This window comes from Bos taurus, chromosome 21 (assembly GCF_002263795.3).
Source record: "Bos taurus isolate L1 Dominette 01449 registration number 42190680 breed Hereford chromosome 21, ARS-UCD2.0, whole genome shotgun sequence".
Lineage (NCBI taxonomy): Eukaryota > Metazoa > Chordata > Mammalia > Artiodactyla > Bovidae > Bos > Bos taurus.
The window spans coordinates 68,493,262-68,516,661 of record NC_037348.1 but is presented as its reverse complement, the minus strand read 5'-3'; the positions used below and the strand labels follow the sequence as shown (position 1 = coordinate 68,516,661).

Here is a 23,400-nt window from a genome sequence, read left to right as displayed (position 1 = left end):
ACACCTGTAACCTAAAACTGCCCATAAAGGAAAATACCTTCTAGGTTTCAAAGAGCCAGTCAATGAACAAGCGTCTGGATGACAATGGGCGACTGCTTAGAATCAGGAATAGAGCTTTGGGATAAATGGAATCAAAGGCCAAGAAAGCGTTCGACAGCCTCTCCCACGGCATCCTGCGAGTTTCACCTCGGGCGTGTGGGGCACGACCTCTGCGTGTCTGTCTTCAGCCTACAGTTTCCAGCTTGAAACCTGTCAGCCCTAAAACTGTACTTAGTATGATTTTAGCTACTTTAAAATAGAAATTTCCAGTAAAACATTTGTTAGATACTAACTTTAATTTTAAAATATATAGAGTGACCACTGAAAAGATATCTACAGTTAGTATTAAAAAAACATTAAAATGCTTCATAATGAACAAAGACTTCCCGATCCCACTGAAGTTCACTGCCCACTGGAGGATCTCTTACCCACTCTCTTTCATGTCCAAGTCATCAAACATCTGAATCAGGGAGATGGCAACCTCATAGACAGCCCTGGTTATCACTGGCTCCTCCAGGAGGTGGGGAGAAAGCTAGAAAGAGGAAGAAGGGAAGCTGGAATACCAGACAGGCTCACCAAGGGAACTCGTAACAAATACCCCAAATGAACACGGTATCGCTGGCAGCCAGGGTCCGGGCGCCTGCTAAACAACAAGCCCCGACACACAGCCCCCACCAGCACTGCCCTGACCCGTCGCTGGAGCAGTGGAGCAGCCAGGGTGCACACAGGCCGAAGCCCATCGTCGGGCAGGACATCTGTTCTGAAGACATGGAAAAGGTGCTCCAAATGCCCGCAGAGCCAAGAGAAGCCTCCCGTCCCCTCTGTCAACCGCCCTCAAGAGCCGAGGACTGAGCCCCCCGGGAAGACCACCAGAGCCAGGGAAAGGCAGCAGTTCGTCTGCACCGGCGACAACAGCCGCTGTATCACAGCCACCAAGGCTCTGGGGGTGACTAGACTGCTCTCAGTTGGGTTAGCACAGCCAGGGAGCCCAGGCACCTTAAAACTGCCCTTCAGGTGGCCTCTCCGGAACACTGGGGTTCAGCCACACCCACCACCCCCGGTGAGGTCAGGACCACCGGTCTGAGCTGACAGCGTTCACATGGCAGAGGCCGTCACTGGGAACGCATCTCCCCAGAGTATCCACCATGACATCGTATCACAGTTTCCCTAAGATCTATTTTATAGCCATGCTGCAGTTTCTCACCAAGAATAAGAAGGCTTTTTTGTTTAACAATTTTACTTATCAAGTACTGTATAAAAGACATAGCATTTGTTTGTGTGCAGAACACATTAGAAAAAGACTTCAGGAGAAGTTAGCTACAAATACAAACTTTTTTCCAATTTTTAGAGTAAATTAAGTCAGTTACTACTTAAATAATCTGTTTCATTATTACAATTCTACTAATGTAAGTATGACAAATTATCTTGTTTAGTCAATTAACTCTGAATAAACATTCTTGATGTTTAACCTTTACCTTAAGCGCTCTTCTACTTTACCCAGCCACCAGTACTTACCACACTGCTGCTGCTGCTAAGTCGCTTCAGTCGTGTCCGACTCTGCGTGACCCCACAGACAGCCTCCTACTGGGCCCCTCTGTCCCTGGGATTCTCTAGGCAAGAACACTGGAGTGGGTTGCCATTTCCTTCTCCAATGCATGAAAGTGAAAAGTGAAAGTGAAGTCGCTCAGTCGTGTCCGACTCTTAGCAACCCCACAGACTGCAGCCCACCAGGCTCCTCCGTCCATGGGATTTTTCAGGCAAGAGTACTAGAGTGGGGCGCCATTGCCTTCTCCACTTACCACATTACAGCCATACAAAGAAGGTACACGGACAAAACGTACACTCTTCAAACCTCCAACAGAAACATCCACACCCGACTAGAGCTGCTTTCCTACAAACAAGCTGTGGGAAAAGCACAGCGCTGGCTGCCGAGGCCTCACTGAGCTCCAGACTCCAAGCCCGGGGCACCCGGTGAACGGGCTTCTCCAAGCCCGTGCGACGCAGGTGCCAAGGACACAAGCGGCCACAGCACTGGCCCAGCTGCCGAACCTCAGCCTCCATGTGCACAAAGGAGACCCAAAGAGACACAGTCCCGGGCCTCCCGCTGCTGGCGAGCCCAGGGCAGGCAGGCAGGCAGGCAGGCCGCCCTGCAGAGGGCAGGACCCACCGCACCACAGTCAACAGTGTGGGAAGCAGCGGGCAGGAGCACAGAGGCAAGCGTGGATGCTCACACAGGTGCAGCCGGGGCGACTCCATCTGCCCCCAGCCCCACCACATTCCCGGACCATGACTCTCGGCAGAGTGGGGCAGAAGCGCCCCTGTCTCTGTTCCCAGCTGAGGTCCAGGACCCTGAGTATCTGCCTCCATCTGAGACGGCCTCACCCCGGCCTAGGCAGCTCCTTGAGGAGGAGAGCAGGGCTCCTGTGAGTGAGAGACTGAGCAGGTGGGGGAATATGGATGGACGGGGGAGCAGAATATGGACAGGGGAGGGTCCAATTTTATCCTGTTTCATGCCATCCTGCCAAAATGACCAAAACAACAGAATGATCTCTGTTCGTTTCCAAGACAAACCATTCAGTATCACAGTAAACCAAGTCTATGCCCCAACCGGTAATGCTGAAGAAGCTGAACGATTCCATGAGGAGCTATAAGCCGTCCAGAACTAAGACCAAAAAAAAAACCAATGTCCTTTTCATCATAGGGGACTGCAATGGAAAAGAAGGAAGTCAAGAGATACTGGAATAACAGGCAAGTTTGAGTTTGGGCTACAAAATGAAGCAGGGCAAAGGCTAAGAGAGTTTTGCCACGAGAACGCACTGGTCATAGCAAACACCTTCTTCCAACAACACAAGAGATGACTCTACACATGGTCAATACGGAAATCACATTGATTATATTCTTTGAGCTGAAGATGGAGAAGCTCTATACAGTCAGCAAAAACAAGACTGGGAGTTGACTGTGGCTCAGATCAGTTCAGTTCAGTTCAGTCGCTCAGTTGTGTCCGACTCTTTGCGACCCCAATGAACCACAGCACGCCAGGCCTCCCTGTCCATCACCAACTCCCAGAGTCCACCCAAACCCATGTCCATCAAGTCAGTGATGCCATTCAACCATCTCATCCTCTGTTGTCCCCTTCTCCTCCTGCCCTCAATCTTTTCCAGCATCAGGGTCTTATTCAAATGAGTCAGCTCTTCACATCAGGTGGCCAAAGTATTGGAGTTTCAGCTTCAACATCAGTCCTTCCAATGAACACCCAGGACTAATCTCCTCTAGGATGGACTGGTTGGATCTCCTTGCAGTCCAAGGGACTCTCAAGAGTCTTCTCCAACACCACAGTTCAAAAGCATCAATTCTTCAGCACTCAGCTTTCTTTATAGTCCAACTCTCACATCCATACATGACCACTGGAAAAACCATAGCCTTGACTAGACGGACCTTTCTTGGCAAAGTAATGTCTCTGCTTTTTAATATGCTGTCTAGGTTGGTCATAACTTTCCTTCCAAGGAGTAAGCGTCTTTTAATTTCATGGCTGTGATCACCATTTACAGTGATTTTGGAGCCCCCCAAAATAAAGTCAGCCACTGTTTCCACTGTTTCCCCATCTATTTGCCATGAAGTGATGGGACCAGATGCCATGATCTTAGTTTTCTGAATGTTGAGCTTTAAGCCAACTTTTTCACTCTCCTCTTTCACTTTCATCAAGAGGCTCTTTAGTTCTTCTTCACTTTCTTCCGTAAGGGTGGTGTCATCTACATAGATCATGGACTCCTTATTGCCAAATTCAGACTTAAATTGAAGAAAGTAGGGAAAACCACTAGACCATTCAGATATGACCTAAATCAAATCCCTTACGATTATACAGTGTACATGATAAATAGATTCAAGGGATCAGATCTGATAGACAGACTGCCTGAAGAATTATGGAAAAAGGTTTGTAATATTGTACAGGAGGTGTTGATCAAAACCATCCCCAAGAAAAAGAAATGCTAAAAGGCACAATGGCTGTCTGAGGAGGCCTAACAAACAGCTGAGAAAAGAAGAGAAGCCAAAGGCAAAGGAGAAAAGGAAAGATGTACCCATCTGAATGCAGAGTTCCAAAGAATAGCAAGGAGAGATAAGAAAGCCTTCCTAAGTGACAATGCAAAGAAACAGAGGAAAACAATAGAATGGGAAAGACTAGAAGTCTCCTCAAGAAAATCAGAGACATCAAGGGAACATTTCATGCAAAGATGGGCACAATAAAGGACAGAAATGGTATGGACCTAACAGAAGCAGAAGACATTAAGAAGAGGTGGCAAGAATACACAGAAGAACTGAACAAAAAAGATCTTCACAACCCAGATAACCACTATGGTGTGGTCATTCTCCTAGAGCCAGACGTTCAGGAGTGTGAAGGCAAGCGGGCCTTAGGAAGTATCACCAGGAACAAAGGTAGTGGAGGGGATGGAATTCCAGCTGAGCCACTTCAAATCCTAAAAGCTGATGCTGCGAAAGTGCTGCACTCAATATGCCAAATTTGGAAAACCCGGCGGGTGGACACAGGACTGGAAAAGGTCAGTTTTCATTCCAATCCCAAAGAAAGGCATTGCCAAAGAATGTTCAAACTGTCACACAATTGCACTCATCTCACACGCTAGCAAAGTAATGCTCAAAATTCTTCAAGTGAGGCTTCAACAATACGTGAACTGAGAACTTACAAATGTTCAAGCTGGATTTAGAAAAGGCAGAGGAACCAGAGATCAAACTGCCAACATCTGCTGGATCACAGAAAAAACAGGAGAATTCCAGGAAAATATCTAATTCTGCTTCATCGACTACACTAAAGCCTTTGACTGTGTCAATCACAACAAATTGTGGAAAATTCTTCAAGAGATGGGAACATGATACCACCTGACCTGCCTCCTGAGGAACCTGTCTGCAGGTCAAGAAGCAACAGTCAGAACTGGACATGGAACAACGAACGGGTTCCAAATTGGGAAGGGAGCACGTCAAGGCTGTATATTGTCACCCTGCTTATTTAACTTCTTTGCAGAGTACATCATGACAAACGCTGAGCTGGAAGACACACAAGCTGGAATCAAGACTGCAGGGAGAAATATCAATAACCTCAGATATGCAGATGACACCACCCTTACGGCAGAAAGCAAAGAGGAACTAAAGAGCCTCTTGACAAAGGTAAAAGAGGAGAGTGAAAAAGCTGGCTTAAAACTCAACATTCAAAAAATGAAGATCATGGCATCTGGTCTCATCACTTCATGGCAAATAGATGTGGAAACAGGGACAGTCTTTATTTTCCTGGGCTCCAGAATCACTGCTGATGGTAACTGCAGCCATGAAATTAAAAGACGCTTGATCCTTGGAAGAAAAGCTATGACCAACTTACACAGCGTATTAAAAAGCAGAGACATTACTTTGCCGACAAAGGTCTGTATAATCAAAGCTACGGTTTTTCCAGGAGTCATGTATGGACGTGAGAGTTTGGCCATAAAGAAAACTGAATGCCAAAGAATTGATGCTTTTGAACTGTGATGTTGGAGAAGACTCTTGAGAGTCCCTTGGACTGCAAGGAGATCCAACCCGTCCATCCTAAAGGAAATCAGTCCTGAATATTCACTAGAAGAACTGATGGTGAAACTCCAATAGTTTGGCAACCTGATGCAAGAGCTGACTCACTGGAAAAGACCCTGATGCTGGGAAAGATTGAAGGTGGGAGGAGAAGGGGACGACAGAGGATGAGATGGTTGGATGGCATCACTGACTCAATGAACGTGAGAGTGAGGAAGCTCGGGAGAGGGTGAAGAACAGGGAAGCCCAGCGTGCCACAGTCCTTGGGGTCACAAAGAGTCAGACATGACTGAGCGATTGAACAACAAGAAACACCCTCCTCCCAAATCCCCTCAATGGACTAAGCTGTGCTCCCGGGCGGTGGGCGTCCTCCAGAAGGAACCCACGGGCAGGCCCAGGGAGTGGGACCCACTCTGCTTCTGGCCCAGGTGCAGGGCACGGTGGCCACAGCTCGTCTCAGGGCACGGTTACATTCGTGAACTTCCTGGGGCAGGGTTGTAAGCAGTCTTGGCAATTAAAACAAGCTGAAAATCAAGCATGAGAAAGACTCTTCAAAAGACCCTGGAGGGAACCACAAAGTTAGTAACAGAACAACCAGGAGGGCTTCACGGGCCACGGGAAGGGTCCATTTCCAGATATGTGGTGCCAGCAGCATCAAGAATCAGAGGGGGGCAGGCGATGCAGGCCCGAGTGCCCCGGACCTCGCTAGGCGGTCGCTAGAGATGCAGGCGAATCAGGCATGGTGCCAAGCAAGCAATGCGAGTTGGGTCTGGCGAAAGCTGTGAGCAGCAGGGCACCGAATCAGGGGTTTCTCAGGTGAGAGACTCAGGGCTCTTTAAATGTGGACAAGATGCTGGGAAAGGGGTGGGGAGCAGGGCCGTGGATACGCTGAGGCCCCGAGGAGGTGGGAAGGGATGGGACTGACACTCGGAGAAGAGGCTGCCCCGCCGGGAGGGTCTCGCGTAGACTGCACAGCGAGGGACCACGACAGCACCGGGCATCTCGGTGAGAAGACCATGTTAACACGGGTCCTCTGAGTCCAAGGGTTAGGGGAGAAGCTACATGAAGCACGTAAAAATTAATCCAGAGCTATGCCTTGCGTGTCCATTCACTGAAAGAGTAACTGACAGTGACCGGGAAATGTAAACACAGCCGGGCCCGGCGTCCTCCCAAAGGAGCACGACCCAGCAGCCCGCCGGGGCTCACACCTGGGTCCAGGCCTGACCCCTCCTCAGCACGACCAGGAGGAATCGACAGGAGCTAGTGAGATTGTGGTCAGCAGAAGAGAGTGTAAAGCTTGTCTACTCGTATTCCAGAACGGGTCAGACAAGGCGCGGTGCTCCAACATTATAAACATGGGCATTTTCCCTCCATCCTGAATACGGGCTGCTTTAAGAGACTCGTGTCCAACCACAGACCAGTAAGGAGAGGGGAGAATGTCCCCCACTCTGTTCTACCTGGGTTTGGGTGTGACACACAAAAGCAAACCTAGTGTGCATGCACACACACACTCACTCGGGAAAAGAAAGAGGACGAAGGAAAGGAGGGGAGAGGAGTTACGGGGAGCAGCCGGGAAGACGTCCTCGGCCAGGAGGTCCGGGTCCCCTCAGCAGGGATGAGCCGCGCCCTGGTCGCCGTGTGAGAGCACCGCACTGCTCCCAGCGGCCCTCTGCCCCGAGGCTCACAGTGAAGCCCCAGTCTGATGGGAAAAGCACCTGAAAGCCTCCAGCAGTGGGGCCTGCTGTCCGACCCCTGGCCGCTACTCCTACAACCGTCAAGGTCATCAAAAACAAGAGGAGCCTGAGAAGCTGCCACAGCCCAGCGGAGCCCAAGGAGACATGACAGCTACATAAACCCAACGTGGGATCCTGGAGAGAAAGAGAGCATTGGGAAAACGAGTGAACTCCAAACAAGTCAAGTTTGGCTCACAGTGATCCACCGTGTCAGCTGTTTGTTCTGACAGGTTCAGGGTTTTTTTTGAAGTGGTACAAAGCAAATGTTATCTGTACACTCTACGTAATGGATACACAGGTGCTCACTACAGAATTCTTTCAACTTTTCTGTTTTGAAATACTGTTGTTTTAAAAGTTGGAAGAAAAAAGAAGTGCTACATTCTAATGGTCATCACTGGCCTCCCTTTGACATAATCAGATTTGACAAAGTACATCTTCTAACAGTAGATGAAGCGTAGTCTGCCAACTCACTGTAGTAGAGACTGCTTACTTTAACATTACAGATGCTTTTAATAGAAGTCAAATTCCTCTAGAGAGCGACTTGGCAGCATCCATCAAAATTCCAAATGCACACACGTCCTGTGAGCCACTCCCAGGAACTTGCGCTGCAGGAGGGCTCATCCCACACAGGGCTCCTCAGAAGCAGTGCTTCACCCCGACCCCAGGGGTGTGTGGGTCCTCACAAAGGGGTGGGGGTGGGAAGAGCCCTGGTGGGCCCACCTGCGCCTAGCGGGTCAAGGCCAGCAGACATCCTGCAAAGCAGCGGACAGCTCTCACCAGACAGAATTACCTGCCCAAAGTGTCACCGTGCCGAGGCCAAGAAAGCCTGGTGTACAAGACACGCGTTCAGATGTGCAAAGATGTTCTCTTTGGCACTGTTTTTCATAAGAAAAGATCAGAAACACCGGAAAGTACTTAAATGAAGATAATCTTTAATAAATGCACCTCAATGTTCACAGCAGCACTGCTCACAGTAGCCAAGACACGCAGGCTCCTGCGCGTCCACCAGCGGATGAAGCGGCGGAGAAGGCGGGGCGCGCACACGAGGGACTGCCACTCGGGCACAGAGAAGAAGCAGATGGCGTCACTTTCAGCAACACGGATGAACCCAGAGATGATCACACTAAGCAAAGTAAGTCCCAAAGAGAAAGACACGCATCGTGACATCACTTACAGGAATCTCAAACGTGACGTAAATGGACTTATTTACAAGCCAGAAACCGACTCACAGACACAGAAGACAGATTTATGGTTACCAAAGAGGGAAATGAGTGGGGGGTAAATTAGGAGTTTGGGATTAGCAGACACAAACTCCCACACACCAAGTTAAGCACAAGGCCCCCCTGTGGAGCAGAGGGAACTGCATGCGATGTCCCGGAACAAACTACGATGGAAAAAATATAAACACACACACACACACGTGTAGTGTTTGCATTCAACACACACACCTCTGCACGTGTGAAAGTGTATGTTACAGGCCAGGATTTCTTTACAATACTGCAAGTCAACTACACGTTAGTAAATAAAACAAATATTTATATTCACATAAAAGAATGTTATACAGCTCTAAAAAGGGAATGAAGAAATCATACAATGATAATGTAAAAAATGTGCAAAGTTAAGTGAAAAACAGCAAGATGCACATGGAGTGAAATCTATAAAAAGAAAAACGATAAAATTCTATAAAAAAGAGAAACAATGCATCCATACTTGCTTCTGTAGGCACAAAAATGTAATGGAAGGATCCAGAGGAACTGCTGACAGCTGTGTCCTCCTGTTGGCAGGGGAGCTGGCAGACAGAAGACGGGAGGAGGAAGGAGCTGCTTCGTACCTGCAAATACTTGCCGGTCTTCCGACCCTAAGAATGTATAGCCCACGCGAGGACGAGCGCACCACGCCTGCGGCTTCTCACAGGAACGGGTTACCGTGCTCAGTCCCCACAAGGCAGTCTTCGTTTAGTTTACAGCAGTACAACTTACACTAGAAACTTTAACTGAAATAAAGTTACCACCCACCACCAGCTGAATCTACAGTTTTGCAGTGAATCAAACTCCTACGTTTTATTCTTCAACGAAGTGTAAAACAAGTCTGAATAATTTTCACCAGGATATACAATGTGAGGGTTTATTATGCTCACAGTTTATGACAACAAACCCAGGCGTTTCCTTCCTCTTATTCTTCTCCAGGCCCATTCCACACCATCGCCCTGCTCCAATTTTAAGCTCCAATAGAGGTTTGCAATTGTAGCTAATGAATGCAGATGTGATCAAATACAAAAGTACATTCCCTGTAAAAGAAACAACGCATTCCAACATACCCTGCTGTGATGAACGTGCTCCAAATCGTTAAGATAATACTCCTCAATTGAGAAGGGCTTTCCTTCCACTTCAAAAATGTAAGCTGGGCTCATCTTGTTCTGAACGGGAACAGCAAAGTAATCTGCAAACTCTCTGCAGTTGATGGTGGCTGACATGAGGACAACCTAGAGGAGAGACCGTTGAGAGGACAGAGTGACACCGACGGCGGTGGCGACCGGGAGGCTCGCTAGAAGGCCAGGCTTCTCTTCTTCCAGGAATTCTCAAAGCTTTAATTGAATACTCTGACTCGATCTCCAGTGTAATACAAATTCTTACAATCTAAGAATGCTCAGAGATGTCAACTTTTACAATCTCTCTTCAATTACTTTATCAAGTGAGAAACTACACTTCTCCAATCAAGCTCAATTACAACTATTTACCTAAAAGGACACTTTGCATCAGAGAACTAGTTCAGGACAGAACAAGCTCTAGACGGTGTGTTCCAGAAAGCTGAGGGAGCAGAGCAGCAAAGGGGAAGAGGACAGGGGAGCCAGGAAACCTTGACCCTAAGCGGAGAAACGAGAGGCGCCCAGCAACCAGTCCCAACCGAGTGGGATAGCAGAGGCTCGGGGACTCCCTGCAGGTTTCAGTTTTGCCAGAAAGCAAATCTGGGATGATATCCTGAAGAACTCAGCCGTGAATGCCAGAAGCAGCATGCGCAGCCCGCCAGCTGTGCCCTGGAGACGGCAGCAGCACCATGCAGGGTCTCCACCATCCGCCAGGCTTTAAAATGCTAAGCGGGAGGCAGACACAGCTGTCTGCTGACCGTATTTCTGAAGTCTAAGTCTTTGCAGAAAAATAAAAACTTTACACAGACATTATTAATACATTTACTGGGCAGACAGAAAGTCTGTATTTCCCCTCTGATGTCAGATACAAAAGGTCAAAACCCCACTGACCAAGCTCACTCAGAAGCCAGGCTCTGTGAGGCACTGTGGGTGCTATGAGTGGCCCCCAGGGCACACCTGTCCCAGCAGAGGACTAACGCGTCTGCCGGAGCCGCCAGGCTAGGGCGCTTCAGGGCTTCTGTCTGCCTGAGCGCGAATGGGCACTGCTCACAGTCACGGCCGGCCCAGGCCACCCCCGCCTCCCGGCCCTGCACCCTCCCCGCAGCTCTCTGCTCGTCCCCACAGACGTCTGCTCAGCAGCCTGCCCTGACACCTGCTTGTCCGGGGGGCCCGGGCTGAGTCTGGGCAGCCAGTGGCAACAACAGGGTCTGCAGGCGGGGGACGGCACAAAGCCGGGGCCCTCTGGAGAGCTGGGTGCGGGGCGGAAGCGGGCCCGGAAGGCCCATCTGCCCAGGCTCCTCCTGCATCTAAGGCCCCACGGCAGCTCTCTTTTTAAAAAGGAGTAAGGGAGGAAGTTTCGAGAGTTTCAAAACACTTACTACAAAGCCATACAGAACTTGCCTTCTAGTTTCTTAGCCCAACTACATACACTGTTACAAGGCTCTATATTCAGAAAGCATACGCTTCATATATTTCTTAATAAATCACGACAACACTGACACTGACAAGCCGCTTCCCACTGCGCGTGTGACCAGTACCAAACTCCGGAGCACCGTTTTCAACAGTGTGGTAGATTTTTAAAAATTCACCAACACTCTTAGCTCTTAAAAAGCAAAAAAAAAAAAACTGTAATCAAGTTATTATCTTACAGTAAAAAATTAGTCTTAAAATGACAATCACGGGTTTCCCTGGTGGCTCCGTCATGAAGAACCCGCCTGCCAATGCAGGAGACATGGGGTTCAACCCCCGATCCAGGAAGACCCCACATGCCGTGGAGCCACTAAGCCTGTGGGCCCAACTACTGAGCCTGTGCTCCAGAGCCCAGAACTGCAACCACTGAAGCCTGAGCACCCCAGAGCCACGCTCCCCCACAAGAGAGGCCACCACAGGGAGAGGCCCGCACGCCGCAGCTGGAGAGCAGCCCCTTCTCGTGGCACGGAGGCCCAGCGCAGCCAAACGTAAACAGATAAACAAATTATACTAAAAAGCAACTGTCGAGAAAGGTCTGGTTCTGCTGATTCTCTCCATCTTTCGAAGGTCCTCTTAAGCAGGGAAAGTGAGAGCCTCTCAGTCGTGTCTGACTCTTTGCAAAGTCCATGGGATTCTCCAGGCCAGAATACTGGAGTGGGTAGCCTTTCCCTTCTCCAGGGGATCTTCCGGACCCAGGAATCGAACCAGGGTCTCCTGCATTGCAGGCGGATTCTTTATCAGCTGAGATATCAGGGAAGCCTCTTAGGCACTAAGTCAGCCTCCTGCAAACCTTGGGTTCTACTTCCTCGGCGCCCACCAGGTGAGACTGTGACCCTCCCAAGGCTGACGTCCCCACCCTGGAAGGTGGGGAGGGAGGAAAGTCTCCCTAAGCCGAGAGATGGAACACGTGCAGACAAGGTACCGTATGGTCTAGCGGGCACCCGCTTTCCAGAGACAGCAAGTCCTCCCACAGCCCTTCCCATGGTGAATGACTGCACCAGCCACCACCGCTCCGGGAGACTCCTGCATAGCAGAGCTGGGCTGACCTGTGTCTAGACTGCGTAATAATTATAAACCCTCTGCTACTCTGGTCAAGTTCATGTCCTCATTCTTCCTGTTCAGATAAAATGTAAATAACGTTGGCCATTCCCACAGACTTTTGGTTAGCTCCTAACACAAGTCTCCTATAGAAGCAGGGCACATGACCACTAACCTCAGTGCGACTCAGTGCTGCTTATAGAACGGAGGTGACAGAGTCACATTCCCTCCAGCTCTGGTTTTCATTCAGCCCAAAGTTGTGCTCTAACACCCAGCATTTCATTATTTTCTGCAGCCTGGAGAATATTTTACAGTTTAATGCAACCTAACAACCAAAAACTCTTCCACAGTCTGATCCTAAGAGAAGGTCCTCTGGCCAGCTTCCTAGCAAGATCTGGAGGACTACAGAGACAATGATTTTAAGAGTCACTGCTTTCAACCGTTTCTACTGAACAAAACTGCATGATAAATCTTAACCCTGAATATTTCAGTTACTCACGAAATCAACTTTACCTTCACAAAACGTGAATTTGTTCTTAAAAGTTTGCGGACAACTAGCAACAGGAAATCCATTTCTTCAGTTCGCTCGTGTACCTACAAAATAAGAAGGGAGGCCCCCACGGGGGGAGGCACCCGTCAGTGCGGAGTGACCGGGGGTAAGGGGCTCACCGCCGCGCCCAGGGCCAGGGTCAAGGCTCCGCGATGGACGTCACCACTCAGCCCCTAAACCAGGACGTGCAGGAGAGGCATGTGGGTCACTGTCCCCCCTCCATCCCCAGGGTTCCCGGTAGGGCCCAACTGGCATCCGGGCAGGGGCACGTCTAGCATTCTCAGCCCCGCCCGCTCAATGCCAACAGCGCCCCCAGTCCCCGACACAACACAGAGCAGCCTCCCGTGGCCGCCCCCAGCCCACGGCCCTTGCCCCGGGCCCATCTGCACTGCGACCGGAGCAGGTGTGCGGGGCAGCAGGCCGCCTGCCCGGCAGGGCGGGAATTAACAGGAGGCCTGGGAAGAGCTGGCTTGGCAGGAGCAGGCAGGGCAGGGCTGGGGAGGAGCAGAGGGCAGCCTTGCAGGAGCGTCTGGGACATGGGGCTGCGGGGCCCCAGGGGAAACTGCCCCGCGCAGCCCCGCTCAGACAGCAGCCTTCCAGCCGAATGCCCCCACCCCGGGGACTGCCCACCCTAGCCGTGCCTACCCCCACCAGCTAATGCCAAGGGCTGAGTCACGTATGGGGCATCTCAGACTGAGCCAGGCTGCCCCGGGCACAGGGCACAGGGGATTCCTCCCTGGGCCATGTCTCTGCCAATGCAGAGACAAGCTCCTGAGTTTCAAAGAGGGAGCCCCCTTCTCCGCAGGGCGAGAGACCCCACTACTGCTTCTCTGGCCAGACACCTTAGCAACCTAACTCTCGTTCTCTCACCAAACTCAGTGTTGAGAGCAGCTCCTCAACACGAACATGCTGCCTTGGACTTGAGAAGCAAAAACAAAGGCTCAGTGAAGAGCCCCAAGGGGGCCCTCCTCAGTTCCGAGGCCCCCGGCCCCCACGCCATCCTGACGAGCCACCACAGCTCAGACTTCACACAATCGCTTCTCCCGCTGCTGGAGGCCAGGCTGCCCCTCCAGCCCGAGGACCCACTTGGCCCTCCACCCCAGGGTCCCCAGGGTCCTCTCGCCAACCCCAACACCTCAGCAGACATCTGTCCCCCCAGCAGAGAGGTTGAGAGCAGAAACTACAGCTTCTCCAACTTTATGACCTCAGCACCTAATGAGGCAGGTACTCTACAGATGTTTACTGAATGAATGATTCACCTGAAGTGAGTTTATTCTCTTTCCAGAGCTAAGAAGTTAAGGACATGACCATTCCATTCCCTGCTTATTTAACTTATATGCAGAGTACATTACGTGAAATGCCGGACTGGATGAAGCACAAGCTTGAATCAAGATTGCCAGGAGAAATATCAATAACTTCAGATATGCAAATGATACCACCCTTATGGCAGAAAGGAAAACTAAACAACCTCTTGATGATGGTGAAAGAGGAGAGTGAAAAAGCTTGCTTAACACTCAACATTCAAAAAATGAAGATCATGACATCCAGTCCCATCACGTCATGGCTAATAGATCAGGAAAAATGGAACAGTGACAGACCTTATTTTCTTGGGCTCCAAAATCACTGCAGATGGTGACTGAAGCCATGAAATCCAAAGATGCTTGGTCCTTGGAAGAAAAGCTAGGACAAACCTAGACAGAGCATTAAAAAGCAGAGACATCACTTTGCCAACAAGGTCCATCTAGTCAAAGCTATGGTTTTTCCAGTAGTCATGTACAGATATGAGAGTGGGACCTTAAAGGCTGAGTGCCAAAGAATCGATGCCTTCTAACTATGGTGCTGGAGAAGACTCTTGGGAGTCCCTTGGACTGCAAGCAGAGCAAACCAGTCAATCATAGAGGAAATCAACCCTGAATATTCACTGGAAGGACTGATGCTGAAGCTCCAATACTTTGGCCACCTAATGCAAAGAGCCAACTCACTGGAAAAGACCCTGATGCTGGCAAAGACTGAAGGCAGAAGAAGGGGTTAACAGGATGAGATGGTTGGATGGCATCATCGACTCAATGGACATGAGTTTGAGCCAACTCTGGGAGGTGCTGAAGGACAGGGAAGCCTGGCGTGCCGCAGTCGATGGAGCTGCAGAGTCGGACGCACTGAACAGAGGCAGCATTCCATCTCCAGCCGCCTGGCTGCCTTCACATCACCCCACACAGCACAAACAATATTCTTTGTAAACATAAAACCTCAGGCCTATCCAAATCTGTTCATTCTTTAAGCAAAGTTACCACAGTGCCAAGTGACAAGACGCTCCCGTGGGGGCAAGTTCCCGCAGAGTGCAGCTGATGTGTTCAGCTACCATCACGCAGCTTCAGGAGAGAATGAAGCCAATACCACAGTGCACACAGGCTTGCCCACATCATTCAGGTGTGCGTGTGCAGAAACACCTCCTTACACAGTCAGAAAGATGCTGGATCCACAGAGATAAACAGAAGCGTGAGCAGCAGAGACTCTGGAGTAGGTTACCCAGGGTGAGCCTTGCCATGCCACCTGGAGGCCTGAGTGAAAGGCTCAGTGACTAACGGCGACTCCTGTGAACTTTATCATACTGACACCACCTTTGGGCACACCGCCTAAGTTTGATTTCATCACCACCTAAAGACACTCAAAGCTGCCAAAAGTCGTGAAGAACATATGAACCACACTGCACATCCCACTGTAGTGCAAAGAACAACAGATGCCCCGCGTGTCCCTGTCCCAAATACCCGCGAGTGCCGCCAAACAGGCAGGCGGACACGACCTGGGAAACGCACCCACTCAGCTTTACCTGCAGTACCAATGGAAGAAATTCTCACACGCTGCGGGGTGGGAAGTCACTCTGGCTTATACATGACACGGCTTGGACTTCACACTAATTAGAGCAGCCGTGTGTTGTGACCCGGCACACAGGCTTTGTGTATCTTCTTTGTCCACTAACAAAGAGGATGCATTTCAAAGTCAAAACGGAGTAACTGCAGTTCAGTCATCCAGGGTGGAGCAGGGTGCCCACTGCGGACACGAGTCCAGACTGGCCCTGGAGCCCTGAGGATCCGCATGTCCCTGACTGTACCGGACTCCCGGCCTCCACCCGCTCTCTCAGACGCTGTCTGCCAGCAGCAACGCCATGGCCTCAGGCCTCCGCTAGCTCTGCAGCCCTCCAACCCCAAGCAACCCCTAGCACCCTTCCTTCTCCCCGGCTCCGATCCTAACTCTTGACAGCAGCTTGCGTTACGTTTCTGTCTTTGCCTTTCCAGGCCCCCACCTTGTAGCCCAGAACACAACTCAAGTGTCTCATGAATCTGGGTCTCCCGGGCAATCGGCATCAGTTTGGCTCAAAGAGCACCCTTCTCTATTCCTGTTATAGACTATTTACTCATGATTCCCGCTGACAGCACGTTTCGGTTCCATGCTGATCACACACGCACCAGGAGAGTGGGGAGACCTGCCCGAGAGGGCCGCGCAGAGGCCCTCACTCCAGCCTCCGTCAGGCGCTCCAGCGCCACCTCACGGCCTCCCACAGATCCCACTTATCTGCTGTTTCCAAGGCCTCAAGAAACCAGTGAAGCTTCTCGAGGCATAACTACTGCTGAGGTTTAAAACTCCAGAGTCTAGGGGGAGTTACTTCCAGAGCTCGTGGCACAACTGTTTGAACACAACATCACTTCACCTCAAAAAACCCTAGTTTAACATTTAAACAAAATTGGGAATCCCCTGGAGGTCCAGTGGATAGGACTCAACACACAGTAGAGAGGGCACAGGTTCTACCCCTGGTTGGGGAACTAAGATTCCCCACAAGCCCCATGGCACGGCTAAAAGAAGACAGAATAAAGTCAAATCAAATTAAAATATTCTATCCTTACGGAGAAATGTTGAGACAGCTAAGATTGGCACAAAAAAAGGGTTCACAGTACATTATTAGGGATTTTTTTTTTAGAAAAGTGAATAGGTTAATATCTATTCATTTTCTTAAAAGATGTTTTTATTGTTCTTATTGTTCTTGTTTTATTAGATGGAAAGTATCTGTAAGGTGCTGAAAACACCTACAGACAAGTAAAGTTCTTTTAATTGTCTGATGTGGCTAATACTCCAAACCAGGGTCAGCAGGCGTTCCCTGTAAAAGGCCAGAGGGCAAATATGTCCAGCTTCACGGAACAAATGGCCCCGTCCCAACTACCCATCTCTTCTGCAGTAGCCTCACAGCACTCATAAACGCAGCGAAACTGTGTGCCAACAAAACTTTATTTACAGAAATGGGCCAAATTTGGCGTGAGGGCTGCAGTCTGCCAACCCCTGGTCTAAACAAGGAATCTCTGCATTCTCCTCAACCTCCTCACCCATGTTTTGGAAGTAAGAGCAAAGGATAAAAAGAGCCAATCAACTTGCATGAGTAGAATAAGCCGATATAGACTCAAAGAACTTTCTGACACTTTATAAGTAACTTGTACTGTGTTCTCTCATCAAATGAAAACAGAGCGTAAGAGCAGAGCACTTACTTCATCAATGAAGACGTGTGTGAACTCCACCAAGCTCTTGGCACTCACTATCTTCTGGAGCAGGACTCCCGTTGTCATATAAATTAACTTGGTGTCTTCTGTCGCTATTTTTTCCAACCCTACCTACAATTGGGGAAGGAAAAAAAAGAGAATTTTCTATTTAAATGATTTACATTTAACTACAAAGAAAGCAATGTTAATTTCATAATGAAGGTAAGAAAGGGAACAGAAAATTATCATATAATGCAAAAAATATAACAAACTAACAAATTCTCAAATTGATTTTCCTTCTCCTTCTTTGGTGATGAGGGGAAAGACTGGCTTATCTAGTCATACTGCCCATATCATTTTGATGTTGAGATGACTATATATGAAGACCTCTTCAACATAAAGATATAATTAAAGATAAAATTATAAAAGCCATGAGTCTGAGAATTCTCACTTCTTTTCTGTTCAACTGAGAAAGAAGTTAAGCTATTTTCAAGAACTTCTGATTTTCACTATTTTCGAAATTATGCCATAATTCTGCTCCATAAGCAACTGATTGCATCTTCTCTCCCAGCAGAAAATAAATCACATCCTATCAAAGACGAAATGAACAAGGAGAGACACTCACCTGGTAGCCCACCAATCCACCCAAAACCCAGCCGCGCTCTCTGCTGATCCAGCGGGCGATGCTGCTGGCCCCGATCTTGCGCGGCTGGGTGACCACGATGTTGCAGTAGGCGGAGCGCTGCAGGTAATGGTCGAGGACGTACTGTGGGAGCTGGGTGCTCTTGCCACTGCCCGTGGCGCCGTGTATGATCACCACGGAATTGCTTTCGATCAAAGAGATGACCTGGAATGGTACAAGAGTTCCTTCAAAACTGCCACAGATTTAACAATGATGCAAAGTGTTACCTATGAACCGAAAGCTTAACCTCAGAAGACTTTCAGGATTTCTTTTCTCTTCACCCTTACAAGTTAAATCCTTAACCTAACCACCTAAACCTCACAAAAGGGACACAGGTTACTAGTGGTTACTGCACTTGATCTGACTGACCACTGTGAGCAGGAGCGAATGGCTACAGAAATCCAGGCCAAGTTCACTGCCCCCTGGGTCTCAGCTTCTTCATCCATAAAAATGAAAACACCAAACTGAATTTCTAGAGCTCTTGTTAAGTCTAAATTTCTATTATTTTTAAATTGTGTGATGAGCCTCCATCTAATTCTACTGAGAAACATGAAAACACAGCTGTTGTTACACACAACAAATGTACCCTCAGTTCTCACTTGAAATTCTTCAGACACACTTGAAAACAAGTAACCCCCACTGCTCCACAGACTGTATGTGCAAGGCTCCAGCGCTGACCCAGCTACCACCCCTCCCACCCCACCCAAAACACCATTCGGTTATCACTCGAGTCATCAAAATGGTCAGGGGATGCAGATTAATTTTAACGTTGGCCTCTTAAAATTAATAAAGCATATAAACTCTACACAAGTTGCATGATTCAATCTAAGACAAAGCAAAACTGAATTTAGAACATTTACAGTTTACTGTCATCTGTAACCATTTCTTCCATTAGTACAGTTAATTACGATTTCAATACACCTACTTTTAACCAGGTTTATGCCCTGCTAAGTCACTTCAGTTGTGTTTGACTCTTTGCGACCCCACAGACTGTAGCCAGCCAGGCTCCTCTGTCCATGGGATTCTCCGGGCAAGAATAGTGCAGTGTGCTGCCAGGCCGTCCTCCAGGGGATGCTCCAGGCCCAGTTTCTTACATCTCCTGCATTGGCAGCCAGATTCTTTACCACTAGCGCCACCTGGGAAGCCCAACCAGGTCTAGTAACACGTAACTAATTAAAAATGCAATCATCTTCCTGCTGTATTGCCTGGCATTGTTCATAAAATGATATATCAAGGACCGATCAATAACCAGGCAACACAAACAGCCAGTGTGTAAAGGAACCCCAGTGGAATGCTAGAGGCGGCTGTGGCCAGGGGCAGGCAGTATCCGCTTTCAAAAAGGTCTGGGCAGTGGGACTTGAAGGCAGCAGCTCCCTGGGCCCACAGGTGTCCACTCACATCTACTTCAGAGCAGGGGAGACGGGACGAAGGATTAAACAGGAAAAGGTGAGCTCGGGGGAAGCTGAACGAGTGACACACGGCGGGAGGAAGGCCCTCTTCGAGGTCACTGCACAGAGCCTCCTCCCGGTGCCCACCCGGCCCCTCATCACTTTCAGACTAGAAACCAAGGGCTGGGTCGCTGGCATGCAAACAACAAAACTACATCATGAGAAAAATAACGTTACCTCTTCCTTACACCGGCTTATAGGCAACTCAGGATATTTATAGGCTGTCTCTGGGATGCGCATCACATGGCTGGATTTAGCTAAAGGTGGCCTTGGACCTGGATTCAGACAAAACAAACAAATACAATGGTATTTCTTCTGTGAAAAAAGGCAAGATAAACAACCCCATGTTTATCTAGTCTATATATACAGCATATACAGAGCAAGCTGCACACACACACAAACACGCATTCACCGGCCAACACTGTGAGCAGGGTCATCAGCAATGATGGAGGGGGCGCTACTGGAGCGCCCACCACTAGCAACGCACAGGAGCAGAGCGCCACCCCCCCGTCCATCGCAGCCATCGGTGCTGTAGGCTAGTGCCACCTCTAAGACAAGAGGCCTGCAGAGCGCCAAGCTCATCACTTGCAAACAGCACAAAAATGACTAGCTGAAAGAACTAACTCTGATTTGAAAAGTCACATCAGTTTGTTAAGTGTTCACTCCTCGCTACTGGAACAAATCGGCAGTAGACAGCCACACACCACCCTGTGAGCAGGGGTCCTGAGAGGGGCCGGGGACCGTCTTTGCTCTGACAAAGGCTCACCAGGGGAGCTCTGCCCAGTCCTACGAGTGAATAAAATTGTTAGCTGCTCAGTCGTGTCTGACTCTTTGGGATCCCATGGACTGTAGCCTGACAGGCTCCTCTGTCCTGGGGATTCTTCAGGCAAGAATATTGGAGTGGGCTGCCATGCCCTCCTCCAGGGGATCTTCTCGACCCAGGGATGGAACCGGGGTCTACTGCATGGCAGGTGGATTCTTTATCCCTGAGCCACCAGGGAAGCCCAGTGAATGTTCTCTTGTAAATATACACACTCCTCTCCGGCAATGCCACAAATTCTTGACAAATTAACAATCATCAAAAGTCTCAGCATACAAACTTTTATTGGGAAATAATTTTATTTCCAAAGTAAACTCTGGAGTGTCCCTGTCTCTCCCAGCCTCAGCATGGGGCTGGCCCTCCTGGGTCCTTCCCTCCTGCTCCTCCCAGCCCTGTGCTGCTCTGCCCCGTCTCTCCCTCTGCCCGGCCGCCGCTGTTCCTGCCCGACACACACGTGTCCCTGCCTCTCTTTTGCTCTCCTACATGTTCTCCTACACATACCCTCAGTTTCAAAACTGGCCTAGCTATATAATTACAACATGGCTATTTTCCTGCAGTTGAACCATCAACTTGTTCCGAACCTGAAGAGCACAGGAGCCAGCTCCTCTTTCCTCCCAGGAAGCCGGGCACTGACTTCAGGAGGCTGTTCTCCAAGTCCTGCCCCAGACAGCTTTCTGATCATCTAGACACCTCACTGCTGACACTGCTCTCAGAAGCCTACGCTTCCTGGCCACTCTCATCCCTCTCTCCTCCCCTTCCCCCTCGCAGCTTTTACAAGTCACAGTCTGTGCCGCTGTCCCATACTTCCACTGGTGCACTTCCGCCCAATCTCACCCCTTCTAGAAGCACTTGGCTAAAAAGCCCTTAAATTAACCACTTTATCTTCAAAACACTGTGCAAAATTCAGTGTGTGAACAGTTCCTAATTTATAAATGGTTCCAACATTTTATTAAATTATTTGGAATTCTAAAAATGATGGCTGGGTACCCAGACCGCTCTACAAATGAAGAACTGAGATAATGCAAGCCTAAATAGGGAAAACATCTGGCCCTTCCCTCTCTTGGGGCCAGCAGGCTTATCCATCAAAAATCGGCCTTTCCAGCACAAACGGAAGGGCTGAGGCTCCACAGCCGAGGGAGCCCCGAAAGACAGCGTAGGGACGTGGTCACAGAGGGAGGGACACCGTGAGCGCCCGGGCCTGCCAGGGCCATGATGCGACACGGGCTCTCCAGAGGGACCAAAGGCTGGCAGCCGTGCTTCTTGCTCAGAGACTGGAGCCGTGGCTCCCGGAGCCGCTGAACGAGCCACCACGTTAACCACACTAACGTGACTCACACTCCTTGATGACACGCATTTTGAAGGCTGCTACTTGAAGACGGAAATGCTACAGGAAAAAATCCCGAAAGGCCTAACTGTACTGTCTAAACCGCAGCCCTTCCTCTGTTTAACACGAAACACGGGCTGACGTTTTCAGGTCACTGGCTGGAGCCGACCCAGCACGAGTCGAGTCCAGCCTCCGCGTCCACCGCCCGAGGGAGGACCGGGAACCAAGAGAGGTCCCGGCTGCGCACCTCGGGCATCTGCGCATGCGCAGCCCAGCCAGAGGCGGGGCCCGGGCCATCACCGAGAGCAGCGCTCGGAGAAAGGGCACGGCCAGCCAGGGCGAGGCGGCAACTGCGCACAGCCAAGCCTTCCCTCAAAAGTGATGCAGGACACACTGCCCTCAAAATTCGCTGTTTTTATTTTCCTGTTTTCTCTTTATTCTAGGTAATTAACATTAAAGCATTTCACTTGAACTGGAAAAAACAGGAAACCATGAAAATTGCTAGTTTCTCTTTACCAAGTCACCCCGTTATTTTCGCAACAGCCAAATCTAAAATCTAACCCCAAAATTCAGCAGTTCAGGGCTCCAAATAGTATACAATAGGCATGAGGATTTTATCAAAAAATCTATTACACGCTGTACACTGTAGAAAAGAAGCTTAATCACTACACTACTGATTTAACCATGAAATTAAATCTTCAAAATAACCACACAGCACTTTCTCCAAGTAAGGGCTGGTATTCCAAACACAAAATTAAACTTAATTTGACTGTTTCCTTCTTCAGTTATTAGGAACTCCATAAAGGCCATTCTTTTAAACCCAGAAGAAAAGTTCTGAGAGGGATGGAAATCACCAACAGAAATGTCACGGAACAAGAGGGAGGCCGTGCTATGGCCTTTCGTCACAACTACAGACACAGCCCAGGACGAGTTCAAAACTGCTGTGTGAAAACAGCAGAAACCCGGCAGGGCCCACAGTCTGGAAGCGGGCTGCTCAGAAATGCTATTAAATGTCAACTTTGAAAAAATGATTTACCTTTAATTATGCAAAATAATTCTAATGTTACTCATAGAAATTTAGTGAATGTGCGTTCTTGGATTTCCACTTAGAAATAATTTTTAAGAAGAGTCACATAGATGAAATACCACCCACACCACACCAAAAGCCAAAGGACTCTGTATCTGGACATGACAAAACGCTCACTCTGAAACCCTGGTGCCGGACCAGAGTCAGGGGTACTGGTGCCATCTTACGGTTTTAATGCAGACAGACAGAACAGGGATAGAAGCTGCTGTGTGCTGTGTGTGCGCCGTGCACGCAGGCGCGCGCACACACGCGCACACACACACACACACTCGAGAGAACCGCCTCTCTGCCCTCATGGGCACTACCACACTTCAGAAGCCAGAGCGTGAGCCCTGCCACTCGCCACATCCCCGTCCCCATGCCCCGAGTCCCGCCCGGCTGGCCCCGGACCAGCACCCCGCTCCCCACCATCACCAGCCAGTGCTGCCTGGACTTCTCAGGTCCACACCGGCCCCTCCGATCCAGTCCCTCCAGTATGAGCAGAGCAGTCTCCTCAAAACACTCCTCACTTGACACTCCTCCCCTCAGACTCACCCAGAATAAACCTAGAACCTTCAGCCCACCGCTGCTCTGAGCACTAGGACCAGAATTCTCCGCCCCAGGCTGGCCCCCGCCAGCAGCTGCATCTCCCCCATGAGCGCGCTCAGCTTCCCGGCTCCTGCGACAAGGACCCTGAGCCTCGCGCTCACACTGCACACCTTGCCTCTCCCACAGCTCTGAGCATCTGAGGCCCACAGCAGTCTGGCTGGCTCCTTC

General features: G+C 49.6%; 1 protein-coding gene across 2 annotated transcripts in view; it reads right to left on the bottom strand.

Annotated features, from left to right (window-relative positions):
- TDRD9 (tudor domain containing 9) overlaps window positions 1-23,400 on the bottom strand; it is a 109,916-nt gene that overhangs the window by 64,846 nt on the left and 21,670 nt on the right. For both annotated transcript variants that reach the window (XM_059879388.1, XM_002696785.6), the window contains exons 3-8: window positions 19,591-19,688; window positions 17,909-18,130; window positions 17,293-17,415; window positions 12,724-12,804; window positions 9,655-9,819; window positions 468-571 (exon numbers count right to left, since the gene is read on the bottom strand). In XM_059879388.1, coding sequence (XP_059735371.1) covers window positions 468-571; window positions 9,655-9,819; window positions 12,724-12,804; window positions 17,293-17,415; window positions 17,909-18,130; window positions 19,591-19,688 — 793 coding nt within the window. The remainder of the gene's footprint in view (window positions 1-467; window positions 572-9,654; window positions 9,820-12,723; window positions 12,805-17,292; window positions 17,416-17,908; window positions 18,131-19,590; window positions 19,689-23,400) is intronic.